The sequence below is a fragment of the Littorina saxatilis genome, linkage group LG3 (assembly GCF_037325665.1).
Source record: "Littorina saxatilis isolate snail1 linkage group LG3, US_GU_Lsax_2.0, whole genome shotgun sequence".
NCBI lineage: Eukaryota > Metazoa > Mollusca > Gastropoda > Littorinimorpha > Littorinidae > Littorina > Littorina saxatilis.
This window is the reverse complement of record NC_090247.1, coordinates 71,449,757-71,472,256: the sequence shown is the minus strand read 5'-3', so window position 1 is coordinate 71,472,256 and position 22,500 is coordinate 71,449,757. Positions and strand designations below refer to the sequence as shown.

The 22,500-nt window shown below is 41.0% G+C and overlaps 1 protein-coding gene across 2 annotated transcripts; it reads right to left on the bottom strand.

Moving 5' to 3' along the window:
• Positions 1-3,893: 3,893 nt before the first annotated feature.
• LOC138963167 (serine/arginine-rich splicing factor 11-like) lies at positions 3,894-22,482 on the bottom strand. 2 transcript variants are annotated; one of them, XM_070335204.1, is made up of 3 exons: positions 21,204-22,482; positions 12,873-12,983; positions 3,894-10,251 (listed from the first exon to the last, which is right to left on the bottom strand). In XM_070335204.1, exons 1-3 carry the CDS (start codon positions 21,409-21,411, stop codon positions 9,329-9,331), a joined length of 1,242 nt encoding a protein of 413 aa, XP_070191305.1. In that variant the 5' UTR covers positions 21,412-22,482; the 3' UTR covers positions 3,894-9,328. The 2 variants fall into 2 exon arrangements, with proteins under 2 accessions (XP_070191305.1, XP_070191306.1); XM_070335205.1 differs by lacking the exon at positions 12,873-12,983.
• Between the last annotated feature and the right edge of the window lie 18 nt (positions 22,483-22,500).

Genomic DNA, 22,500 nt, shown 5'->3' with positions numbered 1-22,500 from the left:
CAGGTTGACAAATCCAGTGCTCCACCCACTGATCGAGCTACCCATCAATGTTTCCTATACAAATTATCACACCATGTGAATCTCCTGAATCACGACCCCTGGTGCCCGGGGTGAGTCCCGCAAAGCATAAAGCTGAGCAAACACAATCCGCTGCTGTACAACGATATAATTTATATTTAGTTTAGATCTGTGTCAGTTCTTGTCACGGTGAGACTATCGCGAATTCAACGTCACGCTAAAAGTTTTATTCAGCGTTCATGTCCGGGTCTTTGTGAAAGTCCATCTTGTTTCATTGTTGTGTGGGGTACTCGTTGACGCGAAACATTTGAGTAGATTGAAGAAAGAGAGATCACAAGAAAACCTGTACGAAAGGAAAAAAGGCACACAATAAACATGGCATGCACTTTTGACCACGCTTTGGACTACAGAATCTTCTTGATGTGGGTCGTGAATGACCAATACTTTCAAAAGAAAGATTGAATGTGAAATGTATGGGTCGCACATGACCCAGACCAGTTGAGTAAGTGTAAACATGTACCGCCTCCTTGCAGAGTATGGGTCGTATACGACCCACGTCGTCCGAATAGTGCTGTCTTAACTTGTGTCTGCATGGAAAGCGACTTTGATTGCATACAGTGGAACCCCCCTTTTAAGACATCCAAAAGTTAAAAAAAAAAGTCAGGTCTTAAAAAGGAGGGAGTCTTAAAATGGGAGTCAATTTACAAAGGTTATGAACAGAAAGTCTGAGAAAACAGGGTCTTAAAAGGTAGGGGGTCTTAAAAGGGGGTTCTGCAGCGAGATTCGATGATCATAAATTATTTTCGAAAGAATAGGGCGTCATATCGAACAGGTCAGTCCTTAACTTACACATCGGAGTTCATCTTACACTGTGACGACATGATCGCTTGTCTACACTGACTAACCGTATCTTTTTGCCTCAGTGGTTTCAGGGGGAGAAAACTCTTTTCCGGGCATTAAAAACACACAGAGTAGTTACCAAACATCGTCTGTTCAAACACCTATGACAGTGAAACCTCCCATTTAAGACTCCCTCCCTTTTAAAACCCTGTATTCTGAGATTTTCTGTTCATGTAGCCTCTGTAAATGTACCCCCATTTTCACCCCCCCCCCCCCATTTTAAGACATTAAATTCTTTGATTTTTGGAGGTGTGAAAAGGGGGTTTCCTCTCAGGCTCTGTGAGGGTAAGACTTAGCATTTTAAGTATGCTAATTTGACTTGTTCGACACTATGTCATCTATGAGTGGTTTGGCCAACAGAAGCCCTTGTTTACGCGGACTTTTTTTAGTTGAACGTCAACATCAGTGTATTGCAGGTATTCACTTACTCGCGGCCTTTTTTTTTTTTTTTCTATTGCAGAAAGAAACAAGTCGCGTAAGGCAAAATTACATCATTTTAAGTCAATCTGTCAAACTCACAGAATGAAAGTGAATGCACCGCATTTTTTCACCAAGACATTAGCAGCTCCGTCAATCCCCGCGGCGAGGAAATCGCTCACTTTTCCAGTGCTACACGAAGTGAAATTGACAAGCCAGTAAAACGCAATAGCGTATTGCGGTAAAACAGGAAAGCGCACTTTTCTGTATTCTTTGAACTTTCTGAGCTTGTTTTGAATACAACATATTGTATCTAGACGTTTTTTAAATCAGGAAATGATAAAGAGTAAGATGAAATCATTTTTTGGATCGATTTCTCAAATTTTAATCGTAGTACTAATTAACCTATTTTCGTTAATTGTGATCACATTTTAACAGTGAACATAACATATGTATATATTTTTATATTCAGAATTTGATAAAGAGTACGATGCAATCAATTTTAAATCTATTTGCGAAAAATCGATTTTAATGACAACTTTAATGAGCAAACAAATTCATTAATGTTTAGGCTTCCGAGCTGCAATGCAATACCATAGTCCGGACTGCGTCAACGATTGCTTGACCAAAATGTCAACTAATTTGGTTGAAAAATTAGAGCGTGACAGTGCTGCCTCAACTTTCACAAAAAGCCGGATATGACGTCATCAAAGACATTTATCGAAAAAATGAGAAAAACACCGTGTGGGGATATTGTACCCAGGAACTCTCATGTCAAGTTTCATGAAGATCGGTCCAGTAGTTTTGTCTGAATCGCTCTACACATACACATACACACACACACACACACACATACACCAAGCCCTCATCTCGATTCCCCGTCTATGTCAAAACTCGACTAAATGTAAAAACGAAGGATAGAGGGAAAAAACCCGAAGGGGTAAAGTAAACAGGACATGACTGTGCTTTTGTACGTCCCTTCACTCTCCGCGGAGAAATGGTTATGGGTTTTTACAGATTTAATTTTAGAGGGAGTCACGACGGATATTAAATAGCTTGGAGGAGTAGTAACGAATAGGCCTACATTAAATCGTTTTAAGATTTAGACGTACGTAAGAGTGTCGCGGATTGTAATTTAAGAGAAACTGTTCGGAGTTGTGAAAGAAGTTAAACTTTTAGAAGGTGTGGAAGAGTTAAACATTATTTTTTAATTTGAAGGATTTCACATAATTTTGAGCTTTAATTTTGACTTGTTCCGTTGCTTGAATGTTAGTGTCTTTTGTAAGTTCGTGCAAAGTAAACATTTAAATAACAGACGCGAACACAGCGAAACATACAAACACACATACAGACACACACAAAAACGCACGCATGCACGCACACACGCACACATACACGCACACAGACACGCATACACGCACACAGACACGCACACATACACGCACACAGACACACAAACACACTCACACGTACGCACGCACGCACGCACGCACACACACACACACACACACACACACACACACACATATATACACACTCACACGCGCACGCTCGCACGCACGTAGGCACGCACGCACGCACGCACGCACGCACGCACGCACATACAAACACACACACACAAACATACACACGCACACACACACACACACACACACACACACACACACATACACACACACTGGTACTCTGTAAAACAACATGAAAACAGCCTCCACACCGCAATCTTCCGTTTCTGTCCAAACACGTACACTTTCAACGATACACAACAGACACAGCTTGTTATTTCAAAAATGTTTATTCATCAAACGACCAGACGTGTAGTTGAGGACAAATAAATAAATAACAATATTATAATTTATTCAGAGATCACATTTACTCGTCAACATGATTAATGTTGGACCTGACAACAAATCCTGAACCAGTTTAACACAGCATTTGTATTTGATAAGGTAATTTGTTGATGTGGAGCAACAGGCAGATACAATCAATAACAGAAAAGCGACAACACAGTAACAACGTGTGAACTTTAATTAAGTACACTCGTTTCAGTGCAAAACAAACAGTTAACAAAATCAACAACATTTTTAAAAAATTGAGGATTTATTTCCTCCTCTCTCTCTCTCTCTCTCTCTCTCTTTCTCTCTCTCTCTCTCTCTCTCTCTCTCTCTCTCACACGCACCCTACCTACCTCCCTCACCCCCACTCTAGTTCACCGCGTGTGTTTCATAAAAACATATCCTAGAGATAGATATACAGGGCGTTACCGAAATTGTCAATCTAACTATTTAGAATCACGTTTGTGTATTTGTAGTAAATGTACCCCGCCGCGATATAACCTTGAATGGTTGAAAACGACGTTAAACACCAAATAAAGAAAGAAAGAAAGAAAGAAAGTAAATGTACCCCATCCTATTCGTGTCAACAATCACATAAACCACAACAGATCTGCCAAGGCTTTCCCGTGGAAAAGGAGCTTAATTTCATCTACTTGTGCCCATACAATGGAACCCCATTTTAAGACCCCCCTCCCGACCCCCCCCCCCCCCCCCCCCCCCATTTAAGACTCTCCTTTTTAAGGCCCTCCTTTCTCATATGTTCTGTTCATAGCCTCTGTAAATTTACCTCTATTTTAAGGGCGGGGATGTAGCTCAGTCGGTAGCGCGCTGGATTTGTATCCAATTGGCCGCTGTCAGCGTGAGTTCGAGAGATTTATTTCTCTGAGTCAACTTTGTGTGCAGACTCTCCTCGGTGTCCGAACACCCCCCCCGTGTGTACACGCAAGCACAAGACCAAGTGCGCACGAAAAAATCGTGTAATCCATGTCAGAGTTCGGTGGGTTATAGAAACACGAAAATACCCAGCATGCTTCCTCCGAAAGCGGCATATGGCTGCCTAAATGGCGGGGTAAAAACGGCCATACACGTAAAAGCCGTGGGAGTTTCAGCCCATGAACGAACAAACAAACAAACTAACCTCCATTTTAAGAATCCCTCGCTTTTAAGACCTGATTTTCTCAGATGTGTTGAAGGTTTTAAGATGGGGTTCCACTGTAGCAAAACTCCGCTGTTTGTCTGCTTCCTGTGCATATTTGGAATTTTTTTGGCGTTGTTTTTTTCTGAGATTTACTCAGGTTTGTTTGTTTGTTTGTTTGCCCAGCCGACCACGAAGGGCCATATCAGGGCGGTGCTGCTTTGACATAATAACGTGCCCCACACACAAGACAGAAGTCGCAGCACAGGCTTCATGTCTCACCCAGTCACATTATTCTGACACCGGACCAACCAGTCCTAGCACTAACCCCATAATGCCAGACGCCAGGCGGAGCAGCCACTAGGTTGCCAATTTTAAAGTCTTAGGTATGACCCGGCCGGGGTTCGAACCCACGACCTCCCGATCTCTGGGCGGACGCCTCACCACTAGGCCACCGTGTTGCGGTTTTACTCAGGTGCCAATGGAATTACAAAATCGATTCAGCAAAAGTTCTTGCATACACAGAACGTACCCAGTTCGTCGATTGTTAGGATGTGTTCCGGTGTAACACGAGAAAATTACTCCCACGAGATGGTTACTCCGGGGTAAAAATTTCGTACGAAAATGGTACTCCCTTTACGAAAAAAGTACTCCCCCATTACACGAAAAAATTACTTCCCACGACAGGTGAGTTCCGAGTAAACATTTCGTACAAAAAATGTTACTCCCCTGACAAATAAATAACGAATAAATTACTTCACCCTAACACGAGCAATTTAACTTCCCATGCCAGGTGTACGAAACTTTTACACCCTTGTCCCCTGTTAGTCTTGGTGGTTGAAGGGGTGGAGGGAGAGTAGCGCGACATTCGTTTGCGCGAGATCACATAATTATTGGCATTATCCCTTCGCCCGCATCCCATTTTCGCGTACGAGATTTTTACTGTCCAGAAGTAAAAAAAATGGGGAGAAACAATTTCGTGGAAGGAGTAATTTTGTCGTGCCTTGGGCAGTTCTTTTCTCGTACGAAATGTGTACTCGGAGTAAGAATTTCGTACGAAATTTTTACTCCGGAGTAAATTTTTCGTGGGAGTAATTTTCTCGTGTTACACCAGTACAACAAACTGATGGAATGTGTCCAAGTACAGCGGAAGGATGTTGTTATAGCAGTGTAAAAGGAGGGACGCATATGGGATGATTTACACTGTTGTCTTTTTACAAGATGATAGACACAGAAAGAACTGACTACCTTCAAGAGGTATTTCCGTCTCTTGTACAAAATAAATATTTGTGACCCTCCACCACGAAATGAGTCGCATGTCACCTCGCGCGGTTCTGCGCTAGGTTTAATATAAGTCCGGGGAGTGTCTGGTAACAGTGTGAGGGTCACCTTAGTCACAGGCTTATAACTCAAACAGTTTTCACTCTTTTCTAACACGGTTTTCACCACTGGATAGAGCACAAAAAACTCTTTATGAAAATGTAAAAATATGAAAATCATGCAAAGGTGACATGCGACTCATTCCGTGGTGGAGGGTCACATTTTGTTTAGGTTTGTCACTCGAGACCCCGGGACGGAATGTTTTGTAAACAGTTGTAAACACAACAAGGGTCTTTCTAGCCGTTAACACACAATCAAACTCAATCGTGCGTGAAAAATGGGTAGCATCTCGCAACAGGCCAGAACATTTAACGATATTTGTTTGATACGCGAGGCACTTTCTTAAGCAATTTGTTCTTTTCAAACCGAGTCCATATCTATCGCCCAATTCATTCATGAATAGCATTCATTTATTCACACCCCCCCCCCCACACACACACACACACCGTTTTCCGTGACCACACCCACCACTGAAGCACGCAGTTTATATTTTGACACGATAAATCTTTGTTGTGAAATATTACTTTAGAGTCAAGAAGGCAATATTGTAGCCCTCAGCTACTTACAGTTTAGAAATGAATGCAAGTGGATTCCCAACAGTTTTGTATCTTTTTATTGCATTCTTCTTCTACTTCTTCGTTCATGGGTTGAAACTCCCACGTTCACTCATGTTTTTGCACGGGTGGACTTTTACGTGTATGACTGTTTTTACCCCACCATTCAGGCAGCCATACGCCGCTTTTGGGGGTTTATTGCATTCATTGGTGCATTCCAAATCTGAAAATACAACGGTTCCTTAAAAGTAATATCAAGAGATTTTGATATGCATTGCCATGCAACAACAAGACGTATATATACTAAGAACGTAAACGCACGTTTCAGTGTACTGTACAGGTTGGTTAAATTACTGCGGTAGCCTTATTTAAAAATCTTTTACTTCAATAAAAAAAAATATCTTTGTTAGAGATTAACTGAAAGAAACCCAACTCGACATGTCTATTTGTCTGACTCTCAGTCCCTGCATAACAAGTAACCTTTAACAAAACCGGATTTTACGTTGAGGTGTAATATCTAAAGACCCGTGCATGTGGTTTCCCTCGCTCTATCTGTGATCGGTGTATGTATTTTTGTGCTTATGCTGGTGTAATTGATTCTCACGTTACGGAAGTGTGGCTGGTGTCGTGAGTGCGTCTTGACAAGATCAAATACCTACACCACGAACTGACACAGAAACATCTTACGCTCTGTGTCTGTCTGTCTGTCTGTCTGTCTCTGTCTGTCTGTCTGTCTGTCTGTCTGTCTGTCTGTCTCTCTCTCTGTCTCTGTCTCTGTCTCTCTCTCTCTCTCTCTCTCTCTCTCTCTCTCTCTCTCTCTCTCTCTCTGTGGCCTTTTGATTTGCCACACTTAGTATTACGTCAAAGATATGCTGTGCATTGTATGTTCTGAACATATTTTTGTTGTACTATTGCTACATGTTCGATTGCTACCAGCTTGTATTTATAATTACCTGCATAGTATGCATTTGATTTTATGAACAACCACATATGTATGCTCTTCATGCCTCATCTTCATCATCATCATTATCATCATCATCATCGTCATCATCATCATCATCATCATCGTCATCTTTATTATCACGTGCTGAAGTTTCCCGACCTCCTTTTGTTGGTTATATTTTTAACTTTTTAATTTTTATTTTTTAATTATATAATTGTGTGTCTATGCGTCCTAAGGACAGATTGTAAGAAAAGGCGTAGCCTTAAATCTTAATCCTTGTTAAATAAAGTTCAATTCAATTCAATTCTCTCCCAGACCTGTGCAGGGAATAATGACGGAAACATTCAGGGATCCTACTTGAGCAGGTTATGAGTATTCTTGCAAACGCTGTTCTGTCAGTACGTTTGAAGTTCGGCAGCCTTGAGGAGTAAGCTGCTCAAATCTTACGATTGTTCTAACTCTATATTTCAATTTCTGAATAGATTAAGCGCTACACTATTAAGTAATCAAGACAATCTTTTGGCAAGCACAGATAATAATATAGCAACATTCATATTGCACTGTCCTTGTCCACATTCGTTTAGCCCGTGAATGGCACATACTAAGGCATACAGATATTCTTTTTAAACAGCTAAAAACACACATTCATGGACACAAAACAGAACAATATCTGTACGTTAACATCTGTGAGGTTTTCCCCTCCGATGGTAATAAATTACAGTTCTTCAACGAATAAATATATAATCTGTATGACAACCTTGTTTTGCACATACAAAGATAAGAGATCGTCTGTGCAATTGGCATTGACTCTTTGAGCAGATAGTACAGGCATAAACATACACACACACATGCACACACGCATTAGCAAACACACTCACGTACGTACGCATGCACGCAAGCACACAGGCACGCACGCATGCACGCACGCTTGCACGCACGCACACACACACACACACACACACACACACACACACACACACACACACACACACACACACACCTGTATCGCAGACTCAGCACATTCTCTCTCTCTCTTTCTCTCTCTCTCTTTCTTTCTCTCTCTCTCTCTCTCTCTCTCTCTCTCTCTCTCTCTCTCTCTCTCTCTCTCTCGTTCTCACACCACTTCACATTATAAACTTTTGATAAAAAGTATACCCGCATCGACTTTATCACAAGCCAATGTACCTCAACGGGTTTACCAGAGAATGATGTCGGACTTGAAGAACTGAACCTGTCGCTTTTAATAGAACCTTTCCTTTGGCGTTTCTTTCAGTAACACATACCTCACAACAGCAGTCACATTTTGACCCAATGCAATAAATCCTGCAGCCATACTGTGTTTGAATCCAAACAGACGAAAATGTCATTTCACTAGTTTGCAATTGTGTCTTTCAAATCTCATATTTTTGCAACAAATACGCTAACTAAGGAACCAGCTTTAATTCAAAGGACACCAAAATTCCATAATTTCTCTGTCATCGAAGACAAGACGTCTTTCTTGTGCATGTAAGCCTTGGTCGTTGTCTCATATTCGATTAGTGTTTTGCGGGCATCTTGCAACCACGCTCACAAGATCAGTCACATGTTGGCCGACTTTTTCAAAGTTATTCTGCACACCGTCATCTGAATCCTGTTAGACTGAATAGTGATTCCACAGTTAGTACTGTAAGCGTAGAATATAGTCTCGTATCCAAACGGTGTTGAACAGCCAGCTCAGAAAATTCCTGAGTTTTCAGAAGGAAAAATAAAGTTTTACGTCGACCATACTTCCTGCATGTTCAAAATCAAAACAACAACAGCGACACACAAAAACACACACACCAAAACAAAACAACAACAACAAAACAAGCAGGTTCACCTGGACTATAAGTACAACACGACATTGTGTTGCTCTCAACGCTCTTGGCATAACAGTCAAGGCCCGTTCTGATAACGATGTCGGCCTAAAGGAAAATCTGTCCAGAACGCCATTGCAGAGTTCCAGAAGCATTTCGTGTAGCCAAGACGTGTACCTGTACTGCATGTGCAGCTATGACGTCACCCGTAAACATACTAGAAACTTGGTCCAGCTTCACCACGCCTCACCGAAACTCAACGCGTAGGAGACGATCTAATCGTAGCACAGTCTTGCTCTAGAATTCATTTTTCACGTCAATAGTTTATCCAGTAATCCATCACTTCTTGATGAACTAAAATGTCTTCTCACTAACCAGGACAGCTCAGATTGTTCGCTTTTCAAAGCAGTCTGTATTTGAAATATTAAAGGAACTGTTTCTTTATTGTCCGATGAGCCGATACGCAGCAGCTTTTGGGACAAACTTGAAAAGCCTGTGCCCCTCTTTCGCCTCTGTAGCGACACAGATGACGCATAGCCCCGCCCAAGCTTGGTAGTATAGTCTATAGAATATCGTGAACGACTCACGTCAACTGAGTCTTTCGAGGAGTCATGATTCTCCGGAGACAGTTTTTCCCGACAAGGCTGCTGTGTTTGCAGAGGCTTTGTTTCTTGTTTCTGCTGGAATTCCAAGTCCCTCATCTCCTTCTCCTTCTCTAGTTTGTGGCTAGCCGGGAGGTTGCGGGGCAATGGGACACTGGATTTGAACCCCTCGCTCAGCTCGAGCGCTGTTGGCATCCTGGTAGAAGCGGAAGGCTTCACTGGGCTCCCGAGAGGAACGGCGGAGGCGAGCATCTTAGCCACCTTCGCGGACAGGTTTGGAACCTCACACACAGTTGTCGTCTTCCCCCCTTTGTGAGTCTTGTGACGACGGGATCTAATCTTTTTAATCTTTTTACGGTTCTTCCTTTTGGACTTGTTCCCCTTGCACCCCTTGGGTCGTTTCTTGTTCTTCCTCCTCTTCTTCTTGTTCTTCTTCCTGTTCTTCCTGTTCTTCCTGTTCTTCCTGTTCTTCCTGCATCTTTTCCGGTTCCGACGGCGTTTTGTAGATGTCCGTCGGTTCTTTGAGCGACGGGGGGCGTTGCCAGACGTGGTGTGCAGGTCTGACTGACGCCTGCTCGAGACGGGAGCTGAACCACTGACGTCGTTGTGTGTAGTGACTGGGTTTTTCTGTTCTGCAATCATACGTCATATGAGAGATTTGAGTAATCTTCATGATTTGAAGGAGAGAGAGAAAAACGTTTAGTCGTTGAAGAGGAAGAAGAAGAAGAAGAAGAAGAAGAAGAAGAAGAAGAAGAAGAAGAAGAAAAAGATGAACAACAACAACAACAACAACAACAACTAGCAAATGTGACAAAAATAAGAAAGAAGAAATATATTTCATAATCTATCTTAAAACATTTTAAGAGCGACAAGAAAACATTTCCAAGGCTACAAAACACCTCCTCGACAGCTCCTAATTTAGGGTCGTTCGTGAATTATAATATGCAAACAGAATGCCAAGGTCTCTGAAATAACCGTTTGTCGATCCTCAGAGTGTATGTGTGTGTGTGTGTGTGTGTGTGTGTGTGTGTGTGTGTGTGTGTGTGTGTGTGTGTGTGTGTGTGTGTGTGTGTGTGTGTGTGCGCCCATGTGCCACTACTTTTTTCTAATAGATATAACTTTATTTAAAGAAGGCACTTATTAGTTTTCTTGGATCTGCTGACACTGCGAAAAGGACATTTCTTATCTTCTATTTGTTTTTCTCCATTTCGTTTTACTGAAAATGTATGACAAGGATAAGACGAATCCACTTATCTGGTTCAATTTGATGATTGCCTTTGAAAGTAATCGTTGCCTGGGGAATACCCTTTTCAGTCTGATTAATACCTGAATATCAAATTCTGTATTTACGTTATTCGTACATGCATTTTATTCCTTAAGTGCTAAACTTTAACCTACGTATGCACTTTTTTCGTTTCAACTTTCTTTTGCGTGTATGCAGAGTTTTGGGATTTATATACACGTATATCCTTTTGCGTTTCTGTTATGATGTGATATCCCAATTATTTTTTTCGGACAACGTAAGCTGTTTTATGGATATTTGATTGATTTTAGCTGTATTTTAAGTGTATGAGTCATAAGAATACGTCGTAAAAGAGTATAATCTTTTATCTCGTTCTGTATATTTTCTTTCTTTATTTATTATATATTTCTTGATTACCTTATTTCTCGAATCATTTATTCATTCATTCATTTGCTGATTTATTCATTTGTTCTTTTGTTCATTATACATTTATTCGTGTATTTATTTATGAATTCCTTTGCCTGTTTATTGATTGATTGATTGATTGATTGATTGATTGATTGATTGATTGATTGATTGATTGGTTGATATGTTTATTTAATCCTTCATTCCTGTATAATTTAGATAGATAATAGGTATATGTATAGATTGATATTTTGGTCGAGTTTAAAAAAAAAAAAAGCTTGATTTTTCTTTCTTTAAACCTTGTTTATTTTGTGTCAGATTTTCTATCTTAGAATTAATTTAATCTACGCCGTTTCGCCTTCATTACGATATTTAAGCTCTCCAATTTAAACATGTGCGAAAAACTAAGCCACCGTGAGCCTTTTTGCCTTACCAACAATACTGGGTGCATATTGGCATATTAAACTAACTTCAACTTTTGCTGCGCCTGCCCTGATTTTTCTCTTTTTGATATTTTGTTATCGGTGTTCTGGACAGCAAGCTCACACACATTTATTTTCAACTGCAAAAGTAGACGCATATATATTTTTTTTTCTTGGCTTAAACGTTCCTTTCAGCATGAACGCTTTCATGAACCATGCCATGGGCAATGGTTCACCTTCGACGGAAGTTGAACTGAACTGGTCACTTAACAAATGATTCATGCTCGTTTTCGTGACAATATTCTAACACATCAGATTTCTTAATGAAATGAAACTCCTTGAACCTATGACTCTGTGATTTAGGTTCACATGCAAAGGCATATTTGACGATTAAGAAATTAAAGAGGCTTTTTCTTCACGCGGAGTTGCATGACAGGAATAGCTAGGGGGATATTGAAAGAGACACCCGAGGGATAATCAAACTATGTCATCTCTCCCCCGCTCTCTCTCTCTCTCTGTTCCTCCCTCCCTCCCTCTCTCTCTCTCTCTCTCACCTCTCTATCCCTCCAACCCGCTCTCTCTCTCTCTTTCTCCATCTCTCTCTGTCTTTCTCTGTCTCTCTTTCTCTCTCGCTCTCTCTGTCTCTCTCTCCATCTCTCTCTATCCCTATTTTTCTCTCTTTTTCTCTCTCTCTCTCCCTTTCTCTCTTCTCCCCTCTCTCTCTATCTCTCTCTGTCTGTCTGTCTCTCTCCCTCTCTTACCCTCTCTCTCCCTCCCTCTAAGGACCGGTTGTAAGAAAAGGTGTCGCCTTAAACCTCTATCCTTGAAAAATAAAGTTCCATCTCTCTCTCTCTCTCTCTCTCTCTCTCTCTCTCTCTCTCTCTCTCTCTCTCTCTCTCTCTCTCTCTCTCTCTCTCTCTCTCTCTCTCTCTCTCTCTCTCTCTCTCTCTCTCTCTCTCTCTCTCTCTCTCTCATGAGGGCTGGATGTAAAAAAGCAATATTCTTGCTTATCTATTACCCTCGATAATAAAGATTTTGTCTTGTCTTGTCTTGTCTTGTCTCTCTCTCTCTCTCTCTCTCTCTCTCTCTCTCTCTCTCTCTCTCTCTCTCTCTCTCTCTCTCTCTCTCTCTCTCTCTCTCTCTCAATCCGCATTCCTCACCTAACCTCAACTATTACACATACCTATTTTCCGCGACATATGATATTTCCGTCGTGGTTTTAATCCGTTTCTTTTTGATTGTCGTTTCTTCTTTTTAAACTGCGGGATTGGTGTTTTCTTGATTTGAACCAAACCTGAAAAGGTAAAATAAAATTAAAAAAATATTAAAGGTACTGAACTTGTCAAATCCAGGTGCACGGAGCCCCTAGGGCTTTTAGTTATACCTCAGGCAGCTATCCGTTAGAAGAACTACCAAGTTTCATTGACTTGCACCCAAAGAGTCAAGAACTGCAATTTTTTTTACGAATTAATTTCGTACTCGGACCCGGCTGGTCTTGACCTATTTTTGGATCTAAATTTAGATCAGGGAGATCACCACATCATGCACAAAAAGACACGTCACTAGCAAACTATGTCAGACGTCATCATGAGTTTGTGTAAAACAAAATGGAGGCCGGAATCACTCAGTTGAATCGAACTCCGACCAAACACCACGTAATAACTAGGTTAATTTATGCACTCGCGTGAACAAGAAACTGTCGAGCTTTACAGATGTCGTCGTTGGGTAGTTTTGGGTTTGTTTTACTACCATAGGAGGATTTTTGAACTGTAAATGCACTCAGCTGCAACAAAAACGCAAAACGAAGGCTGTGAGCTGCACTGTGCCTTTAAAAAAATCTCAGTCAATGTTTGTTGAAACGGGTTTAAAACGAAAGGAACAAAGAGGAGAAGTCAGACAGAAATACACTTTCAGAGAAAGAAAGAAAACAGACGAGGTAGGGGCGGCCATCTAGTTTGCCTGACAACAAGACAAACACACGTATACAAAACAGAAAGATACCCCCTTCCGTACCCCCCTCCCCCCCCCCTCCCCCCCTCCTCCCCATCTCTCTCATATGGTAGAGGGGCAGGCAGGCTTCTTCTTCTTCTTCATCTTCTTCGTTCATGGGCTTAGACTCCCACGTTCACTCATATTTTTGGCACGAGTGGAATTTTACGTGTATGACCGTGTTTACCCCGCCATTCAGGCAGCCATTCGCCGATTTCGGGGGAGGCAGGCAGGCAAAACACAGATCTTGTCAGTAACTATGAAATAGAGACCTTTATGATTGACTGACTGATTTCGCCGAATTCATCAAACATATCTTTCTTTCTTTATTTGGTGTTTAACGTCGTTTTCAACCACGAAGGTTATATCGCGACAGGGAAAGGGGGGAGATGGGATAGAGCCACTTGTTAAGTGTTTCTTGTTCACAAAAGCACTAATCAAAAAATTGCTCCAGGGGCTTGCAACGTAGTACAATATATGACCTTACTGGGAGAATGCAAGTTTCCAGTACAAAGGACTAAACATTTCTTACATACTGCTTGACTAAAATCTTTACAAACATTGACTATATTCTATACAAGAACCACTCAACAAGGGTAATAAGTGAAGAATTTTATGGGTGAGAAAAGGAAAGTAAAAGGACTTTGGGGAGGCAGAAATAGAGAAGAAACAAGAAAAAGATCCTAATTAGGTTCACGGCATCGAGAGTGATGCGACCTTCTCTCAGAAGTTAGTAGAGAAGGCTCCCCCATCCACCACCCGGGGGACGCGCCTCTACGCCAATCAGGGGGCGAAATCATCAAACATATGATGTCTGCCAAAAAGGCACACTCCTTCTCGTGAAAACCGCTCAACTCACCATCCCAGATTTGGCCAGGCCTAAACACGGAATAAGAACATCACTCCACTTGGTCACATACCAAACATCAACACCCTCACTGTATTCTGTAGTGAGTTGCAATGAGCGCTGTTGAAAACGACGTTAAACACCAAATAAATAAAGAAAGAAAGAAAGCAATGAGCGCTTCTGGGTTGATAACGCGAGACAACTCCTCTGATCTTGCCGCGAGGTTCCGCCTGTTACCATTGTCTTTTTACCGTATCAAATGCACGACTTACACTGACACGAACTGTTACCAAAGCGACATGCTATTTGGGACCAATGCACGTTTTTACATTTAGTCAAGTTATGACTAAATGTTTTAACATAGAGGGGGAATCGAGACGAGGGTCGTGGTGTATGTGTGTCTATCTGTCTGTCTGTCTGTCTGTCTGTCTGTCTGTCTGTCTGTCTGTCTGTCTGTCTGTGTGTGTGTGTAGAGCGATTCAGACTAAACTACTGGGCCGATCTTAATGAAATTTGACATGAGAGTTCCTGGGTATGATATCCCCGGATGTTTTTTTTCATTTTTTCGATAAATACCTTTGATGACGTCATATCCGGCTTTTTGTAAAAAAAGTGAAGCAAAAGTGAGTCTATGTACTCACCCGAGTCGTCCGTCCGTCCGTCCCCCCCGTCCGTCCGTCCGGAAAACTTTAACGTTGGATATTTCTTGGACACTATTCAGTCTATCAGTACCAAATTTGGCAAGATGGTGTATGATGACAAGGCCCCAAAAAACATACATAGCATCTTGACCTTGCTTCAAGGTCAAGGTCGCAGGGGCCATAAATGTTGCCTAAAAACCAGCTATTTTTCACATTTTCCCCATTTTCTCTGAAGTTTTTGAGATTCAATACCTCACCTACATATGATATATAGGGCAAAGTAAGCCCCATCTTTTGATACCAGTTTGGTTTACCTTGCTTCAAGGTCAAGGTCACAGGAGCTCTTCAAAGTTGGATTGTATACATATTTTGAAGTGACCTTGACCCTGAACTATGGAAGATAACTGTTTCAAACTTAAAAATTATGTGGGGCACATGTTATGCTTTCATCATGAGACACATTTGGTCACATATGATTAAGGTCAAGGTCACTTTGACCCTTATGAAATGTGACCAAAATAAGGTAGTGAACCACTAAAAGTGACCATATCTCATGGTAGAAAGAGCCAATAAGCACCATTGTACTTCCTATGTCTTGAATTAACAGCTTTGTGTTGCATGACCTTGGATGACCTTGACCTTGGGTCAAGGTCACATGTATTTTGGTAGGAAAAATGTGTAAAGCAGTTCTTAGTGTATGATGTCATTGCTAGGTTTAGTTATTTGACCTTGACCCTGAAGGTCAAGGTCATGTAAAGGTCAAGGTCAAGCATGTGAGTCGTATGGGCTTTGCCCTTCTTGTTTTTCAATCAAATTGATTGAAATTTTGGCAAAGCAATCTTCGACAAAGCCCGGGGTTTGGTATTGCATTTCAGCTTGGTGGCTTAAAAACTAATGAGTGAGTTTGGTCATTAAAAATCGGAAACTTGTAATTAAAATTATTTTTTTATTAAACGATCCAAAAACAATTTCATCTTATTCTTCGTCATTTTTTGATTCCAAAAACATATACATATGTTATATTTGGATTAAAAACAAGCTCTGAAAATTAAAAATATAAAAATTATGATCAAAATTAAATTTCCGAAATCGTTTTAAAAACAATTTCATCTTATTCCTTGTCGATTCCTGATTCCAAAAACATATAGATATGATATGTTTGGATTAAAAACACGCTCAGAAAGTTAAAACGAAGAGAGGTACAGTAAAGCGTGCTGTGAAGCACAGCGCAATCGCTACCGCGCCAAACAGGCTCGTCACTTTCACTGCCTTTTGCATTAGCGGCGGACTACGTTCAGTTTCATTCTGTGAGTTCCACAGCTTGACTAAATGTAGTAATTTCGCCTTACGCGACTTGTTTTCCTTTCTCGTGTGATCTTGCCGCGAGGTTCCGCCTGTTACCAGCCGAAAGAAAGAAGGGGCATAACCTCACCAGAACCGCCCATTTGTTGACGAATTAAATTCATCAAACAACTCCAACTGCGTACAGCGAGGACCCAGGCAGTTCATTTTTACATTTAGTCAAGTTATGACTAAATGTTTTAACATCGAGGGGGGAATCGAGACGAGGGTCGTGGTGTATGTGTGTCTGTCTGTGCGTGTGTGTGTGTGTGTGTGTGTGTGTGTGTGTGTGTGTGTGTGTGTGTGTGTGTGTGTGTAGAGCGATTCAGACTAAACTACTGGACCGATCTTTATGAAATTTGACATGAGAGTTCCTGGGTATGAAATCCCCATACGTTTTTTTCATTTTTTTGATAAATGTCTTTGATGACGTCATATCCGGCTTTTCGTGAAAATTGAGGCGGCACTGTCACGCCCTCATTTTTCAACCAAATTGATTGCAATTTTGGTCAAGCAATCTTCGACGAAGCCCGGACTTCGGTATTGCATTTCAGCTTGGTGGCTTAAAAATTAATTCATGACTTTGGTCATTAAAAATCTGAAAATTGTAAAAAAAAAATAAAAATTTATAAAACGATCCAAATTTACGTTCATCTTATTCTCCATCATTTTCTGATTCCACAAACATATAAATATGTTATATTTGGATTAAAAACAAGCTCTGAAAATTAAATATATAAAAATTATTATCAAAATTAAATTGTCGAAATCAATTTAAAAACACTTTCATCTTATTCCTTGTCGGTTCCTGATTCCAAAAACATATAGATATGATATGTTTGGATTAAAAACACGCTCAGAAAGTAAAAACAAGTCGCGTAAGGCGAAAATACAATATTTAGTCAAGTAGCTGTCGAACTCACAGAATGAAACTGAACGCAATGCAACGCAGCAAGACCGTATACTCGTGGTCCACCGCTCACGGCATTGGCAGTGAAATTGACAAGAAGAGCGGGGTAGTGGTTACGCTATGCTGCATAGCACGCTTTTCTGTACCTCTCTTCGTTTTAACTTTCTGAGCGTGTTTTTAATCCAAACATATCATATCTATATATTTTTGGAATCAGGAACCGACAAGGAATAAGATGAAAGTGTTTTTAAATTGATTTCGAAAAAAAAATTTTGATAATAATTTTTATATATTTAATTTTCAGAGCTTGTTTTTAATCCGAATATAACATATTTATATGTTTTTGGAATCAGCAAATGGTGGAGAATACGGTAAACGTAAATTTGGATCGTTTTATAAATTTTTATTTTTTTTTACAATTTTCCGATTTTTAATGACCAAAGTCATTAATTAATTTTTAAGCCACCAAGCTGAAATGCAATACCGAACCCCGGGCTTCGTCGAAGAGTACTTGACCAAAATTTCAACCAATTTGGTTGAAAAATGAGGGCGTGACAGTGCCGCCTCAACTTTCACGAAAAGCCGGATATGACGTCATCAAAGACATTTATCAAAAAAATGAAAAAAACGTTCGGGGATTTCATACCCAGGAACTCTCATGTCAAATTTCATAAAGATCGGTCCAGTAGTTTAGTCTGAATCGCTCTACACACACACACACACAGACACACACACAGACACACACACGCACACACGCACATACACCACGACCCTCGTTTCGATTCCCCCTCGATGTTAAAATATTTAGTCAAAACTTGACTAAATATAACAAAGAGAGGTACAGAAAAGCGTGCTATCCTTCTTAGCGCAACTACTACCCCGCTCTTCTTGTCAATTTCACTGCCTATGCCGTGAGCGGTGGACTACGAGTATACGGTCTTGCTGCGTTGCATTGCGTTCAGTTTCATTCTGTGAGTTCGACAGCTACTTGACTAAATGTTGTATTTTCGCCTTACGCGACTTGTTAGTATGTGTCCAAGGGGAGGGCTGGTCTTACCCCGTGTCACAGCCTGGCCACATCTCAGACGGTCAGTTCAACGGTTTTCACGAGAAGGAGTGTGCCTTTAACTCTGAAAGGTAGGTTACACCTCAACATGCAAAATAAGCCTTTAGGTCATGTTCCCATAAACAGCGTGATAACACGGCCTACTATGTTAACATTAACAGTTTAATGTTAAAATGGTAAGCCTAGCAACCTATCTGCTTCGGAATTTTTTTCTCCTGTTTTTAAATTTGATATTAACGCACTGACAAATTTGAACTGAACCGCATCAATGGTGTAAACCTAATCCTCTTCTGTCTGTCTGACGTTCTTCATACGTCATGGAGTGAACATTGCATGTATCCCCACAAGCACATTTGTGACCCTCCACCACGGAATGAGTCGCATGTCACCTTTGCATGATTTTCATATTTTTACATTTTCCTAAAGATTTTTTTATGCTCTATCCAGTGGTGAAAACCGTTTTAGAAAAGAGCGAAAACTGTTTGAGTTATATGCCTGTGACTAAGGTGACCCTCACACTGTTACCAGACACCCCCCGGACTTATATTAAGCCTAGCGCAGAACCGCGCGAGGTGACATGCAACTCATTTCGTGGTGGAGGGTCACATTTTCTCTCTATTTCTCGTAAAACGTGCAAGTATTTCAGCGACAATTCGGACACAAGCTGCGGGTGTCGCACTTATTTAAATCCTAGCACTCGTTTTGGGCGGCAAGTTCCTTTCAAGGGGTCTTTTCGGGATGGTTTAGCTTGTAATACACAAACGTTTTGGCTGTGTTTGAGTTATGCGTGCTATGGCCTTAAAATAATGTGACCTTTAAGATGATATAACAAACAAAATGAACGTTCAATGGACGAAAAAGTCTTTTCGAAAACATGTTTATGTATCTGGGACCTTTCCGTTCTTTGCACTAACTAACTAACTAACTAACTAACTAACTAACTAACTAACTAACTACCTAACTAACTTACCAACTAACTAACTAACCAACTAAATAACTAACCAACTAACTAACTAACTCACTAACCAACCAACTAACCAACCAACTAACTAACTAACTAACTCACTAACTAACTAACTAACTAACCAACTAACTAACCAACTAACTAACTAACTCACTAATCAACTAACCAACTAACTAACTAACTAACTAACCAACTAACTAACCAACTAACTAACCAACCAACCAACTAACTAACTCACTAACCAACTAACTAACCAACTAACTAACCAACTAACTAACTAACTAACTAACTAACTCATTCATTCAGTCCATACGCTGGTCACTGTGCAACGCAATTAGATAATATTGCGCAATGTTTCCGTTCCAAACTGCGATGCTCTTTGGAATGACATTTTGTGAGGTTCTATATTTCTAATTGTCTCTTCATCATTAAGTCTGTGAGGATGGGCGGGGGGCGGGGGCGTGAAAGATGGGGGTGGGGGGGGGGGGACGAGAGCATTGGGGATCGAGTTTCACTATGTCTGCACGCTTGTCCATTTGTGCGTAGACAGTAAAAACGACAAAATCAATGTAATCCATTTTTAAAACAAGAAAGAAAGAGAAACAAATTAGACTATTGAAAGAACGTAAAAAAATGTAGCAAAGACAGAAAGAACGCGAAAGAACAAACGAGCGAACGAGCGAACGAACAACAAAACGATCAAAAAAAAGAAAAGAAAGAAAAAAAGAAAGCAAGAAAGAACAAAGGAAGGAAGGAAGGAAGGAAGGAAGGAAGGAAGGAAGGAAGGAAGGAAGGAAGGAAGGAAGGAAGGAAAAAAGGAAGGAAGAAAAAGAAAAGAAAGAAAGACTTCACAAACAACACAAACAAACGATCAAAGTAATATGCCCCCCCCCCCAAAAAAAAAAGAAACAAAAATCTACCATACATCATACGTCAGTTTTCAATAGAGAGCAACAAAAAATCAAACAAACAAAAAACAGGTCCAAAAAATGCCGTTAGATAACTTTTGTATTGTGTCGTTATGGCTGTTTTCTCACAAGCCCACCCAGCCCAATACGCACCCGATTCCTCTCCCGTCAGCACGAATGTGGTGCTTATTGCACTATTAACCTACTTGTCGGCATCACTACCCCCTGCGCCGCCTTCTTCCGTAAGGGTGTGTCAACTGAACAAGAATGATACGGTGGGACCCCCCTATTAAAGCCAATTAAAGGCCTGCACTTCTGTGTCTGGCTACGTCTGTCGTAGCCGCTACTCAGATAATGAGTAGGAAGACATACGCACACACGCACTACTCTCTCTGTCTCTGTCTGTCTCCCCCTCTCTCTCTCTCTCTCTCTCTCTCTCTCTCACACACACTCTCTCTCTCTCCTATCTCTCTCACTCACCCTCTCTCTCTCTCTCTCCCATCCATCTCTCTCTCTCTCTCTCCCATCTCCCTCTCTCTCTCTCTCCCATCTCTCTCTCTCACACTCTCTCTCTCCTATCTCTCTCACTCACCCTCTCTCTCCCATCTCTCTCTCTCTCCCATCTCTCTCACTCCCATCTCTCTCTCTCTCCCATCTCTCTCTCTCTCCCATTTCTCTCACTCATCCCCGCCCCCTGTCTCTTTCTCTCGCTCTCTCTCTCTCTCTCTCTCTCTCTCTCTCTCTCTCTCTCTCTCTCTCTCTCTCTCTCTCTCTCTCTCTCTCTCTCTCTCTCTCTCTCTCTCTCGCACGGTCGTAAAGAATTAATTTAACAATTATCTTTCACTCACCTGTTTTCGCTGACTCAGCCAATAAGGCGGACGGTAGCAGTGTGGATGATAACAACGAGGACGAGTGTTCGGATCTCTGGGCCGATTTCGAAGAGGAGCGTGGTTGCCTTGGTTTGTCAGAGTCGGAGGATCGAATCCCACTCGGCAGTGCATGTGCGCAAGATTGCAACACCAGGAGGAGAGCCGACATCATCTGATGGATATTCATTATGACGGCTCCGGTTTTGACTGTTCGTAGATATATCACAAGCTGTATTTTCTCAGTTCAGCAGGAGTTAAGATATACGTTGCTCATGTTTTACAGGCGTTTTATAAAGTAGTGTTGTTTTTTTAGCAGATTTTTCGTTTCTCTCACATTAGATAACTGTTTCAAAACTTTCGTTCCTTTTTCTCGTATAGCACATTCGTGAAGTTTGAAGAAAATCCACACCGTTAGGTCTGTTTGTTATTCACAAGTCTTTATTTCTTTTGGAGTGTCGTCCAGAGCAGTTCTTATCTCCTTCAAAGACGATTGGTGTGAATTTTCCCAGTGTTTCTTTTCGTAGATGACACTGTCAATAATTGTTCTTCTTCCACCGTGCGAATACCGTTAGGTGAGTGTGAGATTTCTCTCGACTATTCGGAGTTCCACCTCAAATTTACTGTCGCCGTCTATCATGGACGAGTGCTGCAGGTTTCATCTTTTTTTGCGAGTGACTTTTTTTTATATTTTAACACAGTTATCACTCCTAGTCACGTAAATTTCTGGATAGTGACTGCAAGACTGCAGAAATTACCTCCCGCAGACAAAATGAGGATGGTAAAAAGAATTGAGAATCAAATTGCTGTCAGTTTTATTTTCAGTTTCAGACTGATACACTGTGATGAGGTGCAGAAATATGGAGTTCTGTCCTGATCGTTTTTCTAATCGACACGAGAGAAGATTCAATTTTTAAAATCTTTAATCAGCCTCAACAGAATACTACACACGATTTTCTGTTGTCTTTTCGTTCCTGTTCTTGGCAGTTTAATGAAAGTTCAGTTTCAACAGTAGACAGTTATCACAACGAGAAAACCTTTCATGTCAAAAGTCTTCAACCAGTCTCAAAACACGCAAAGTTGTCTGTTCTTTGTTCCTTTTCTTATCTAACCAGTCACTCTTCCTTGGTAGTTGCTCAATGCGAGACAATTAACTTCCGAGATGGATCAGTTTGGGACTGAGCACATTACCGCTGGCTGGTGGGATTTTATAGCACAATGGACGAAGAAGTCCCCGCTTCGCCAACGACAGTCAAGTCCAGTCGCCAAAAACCGAGTA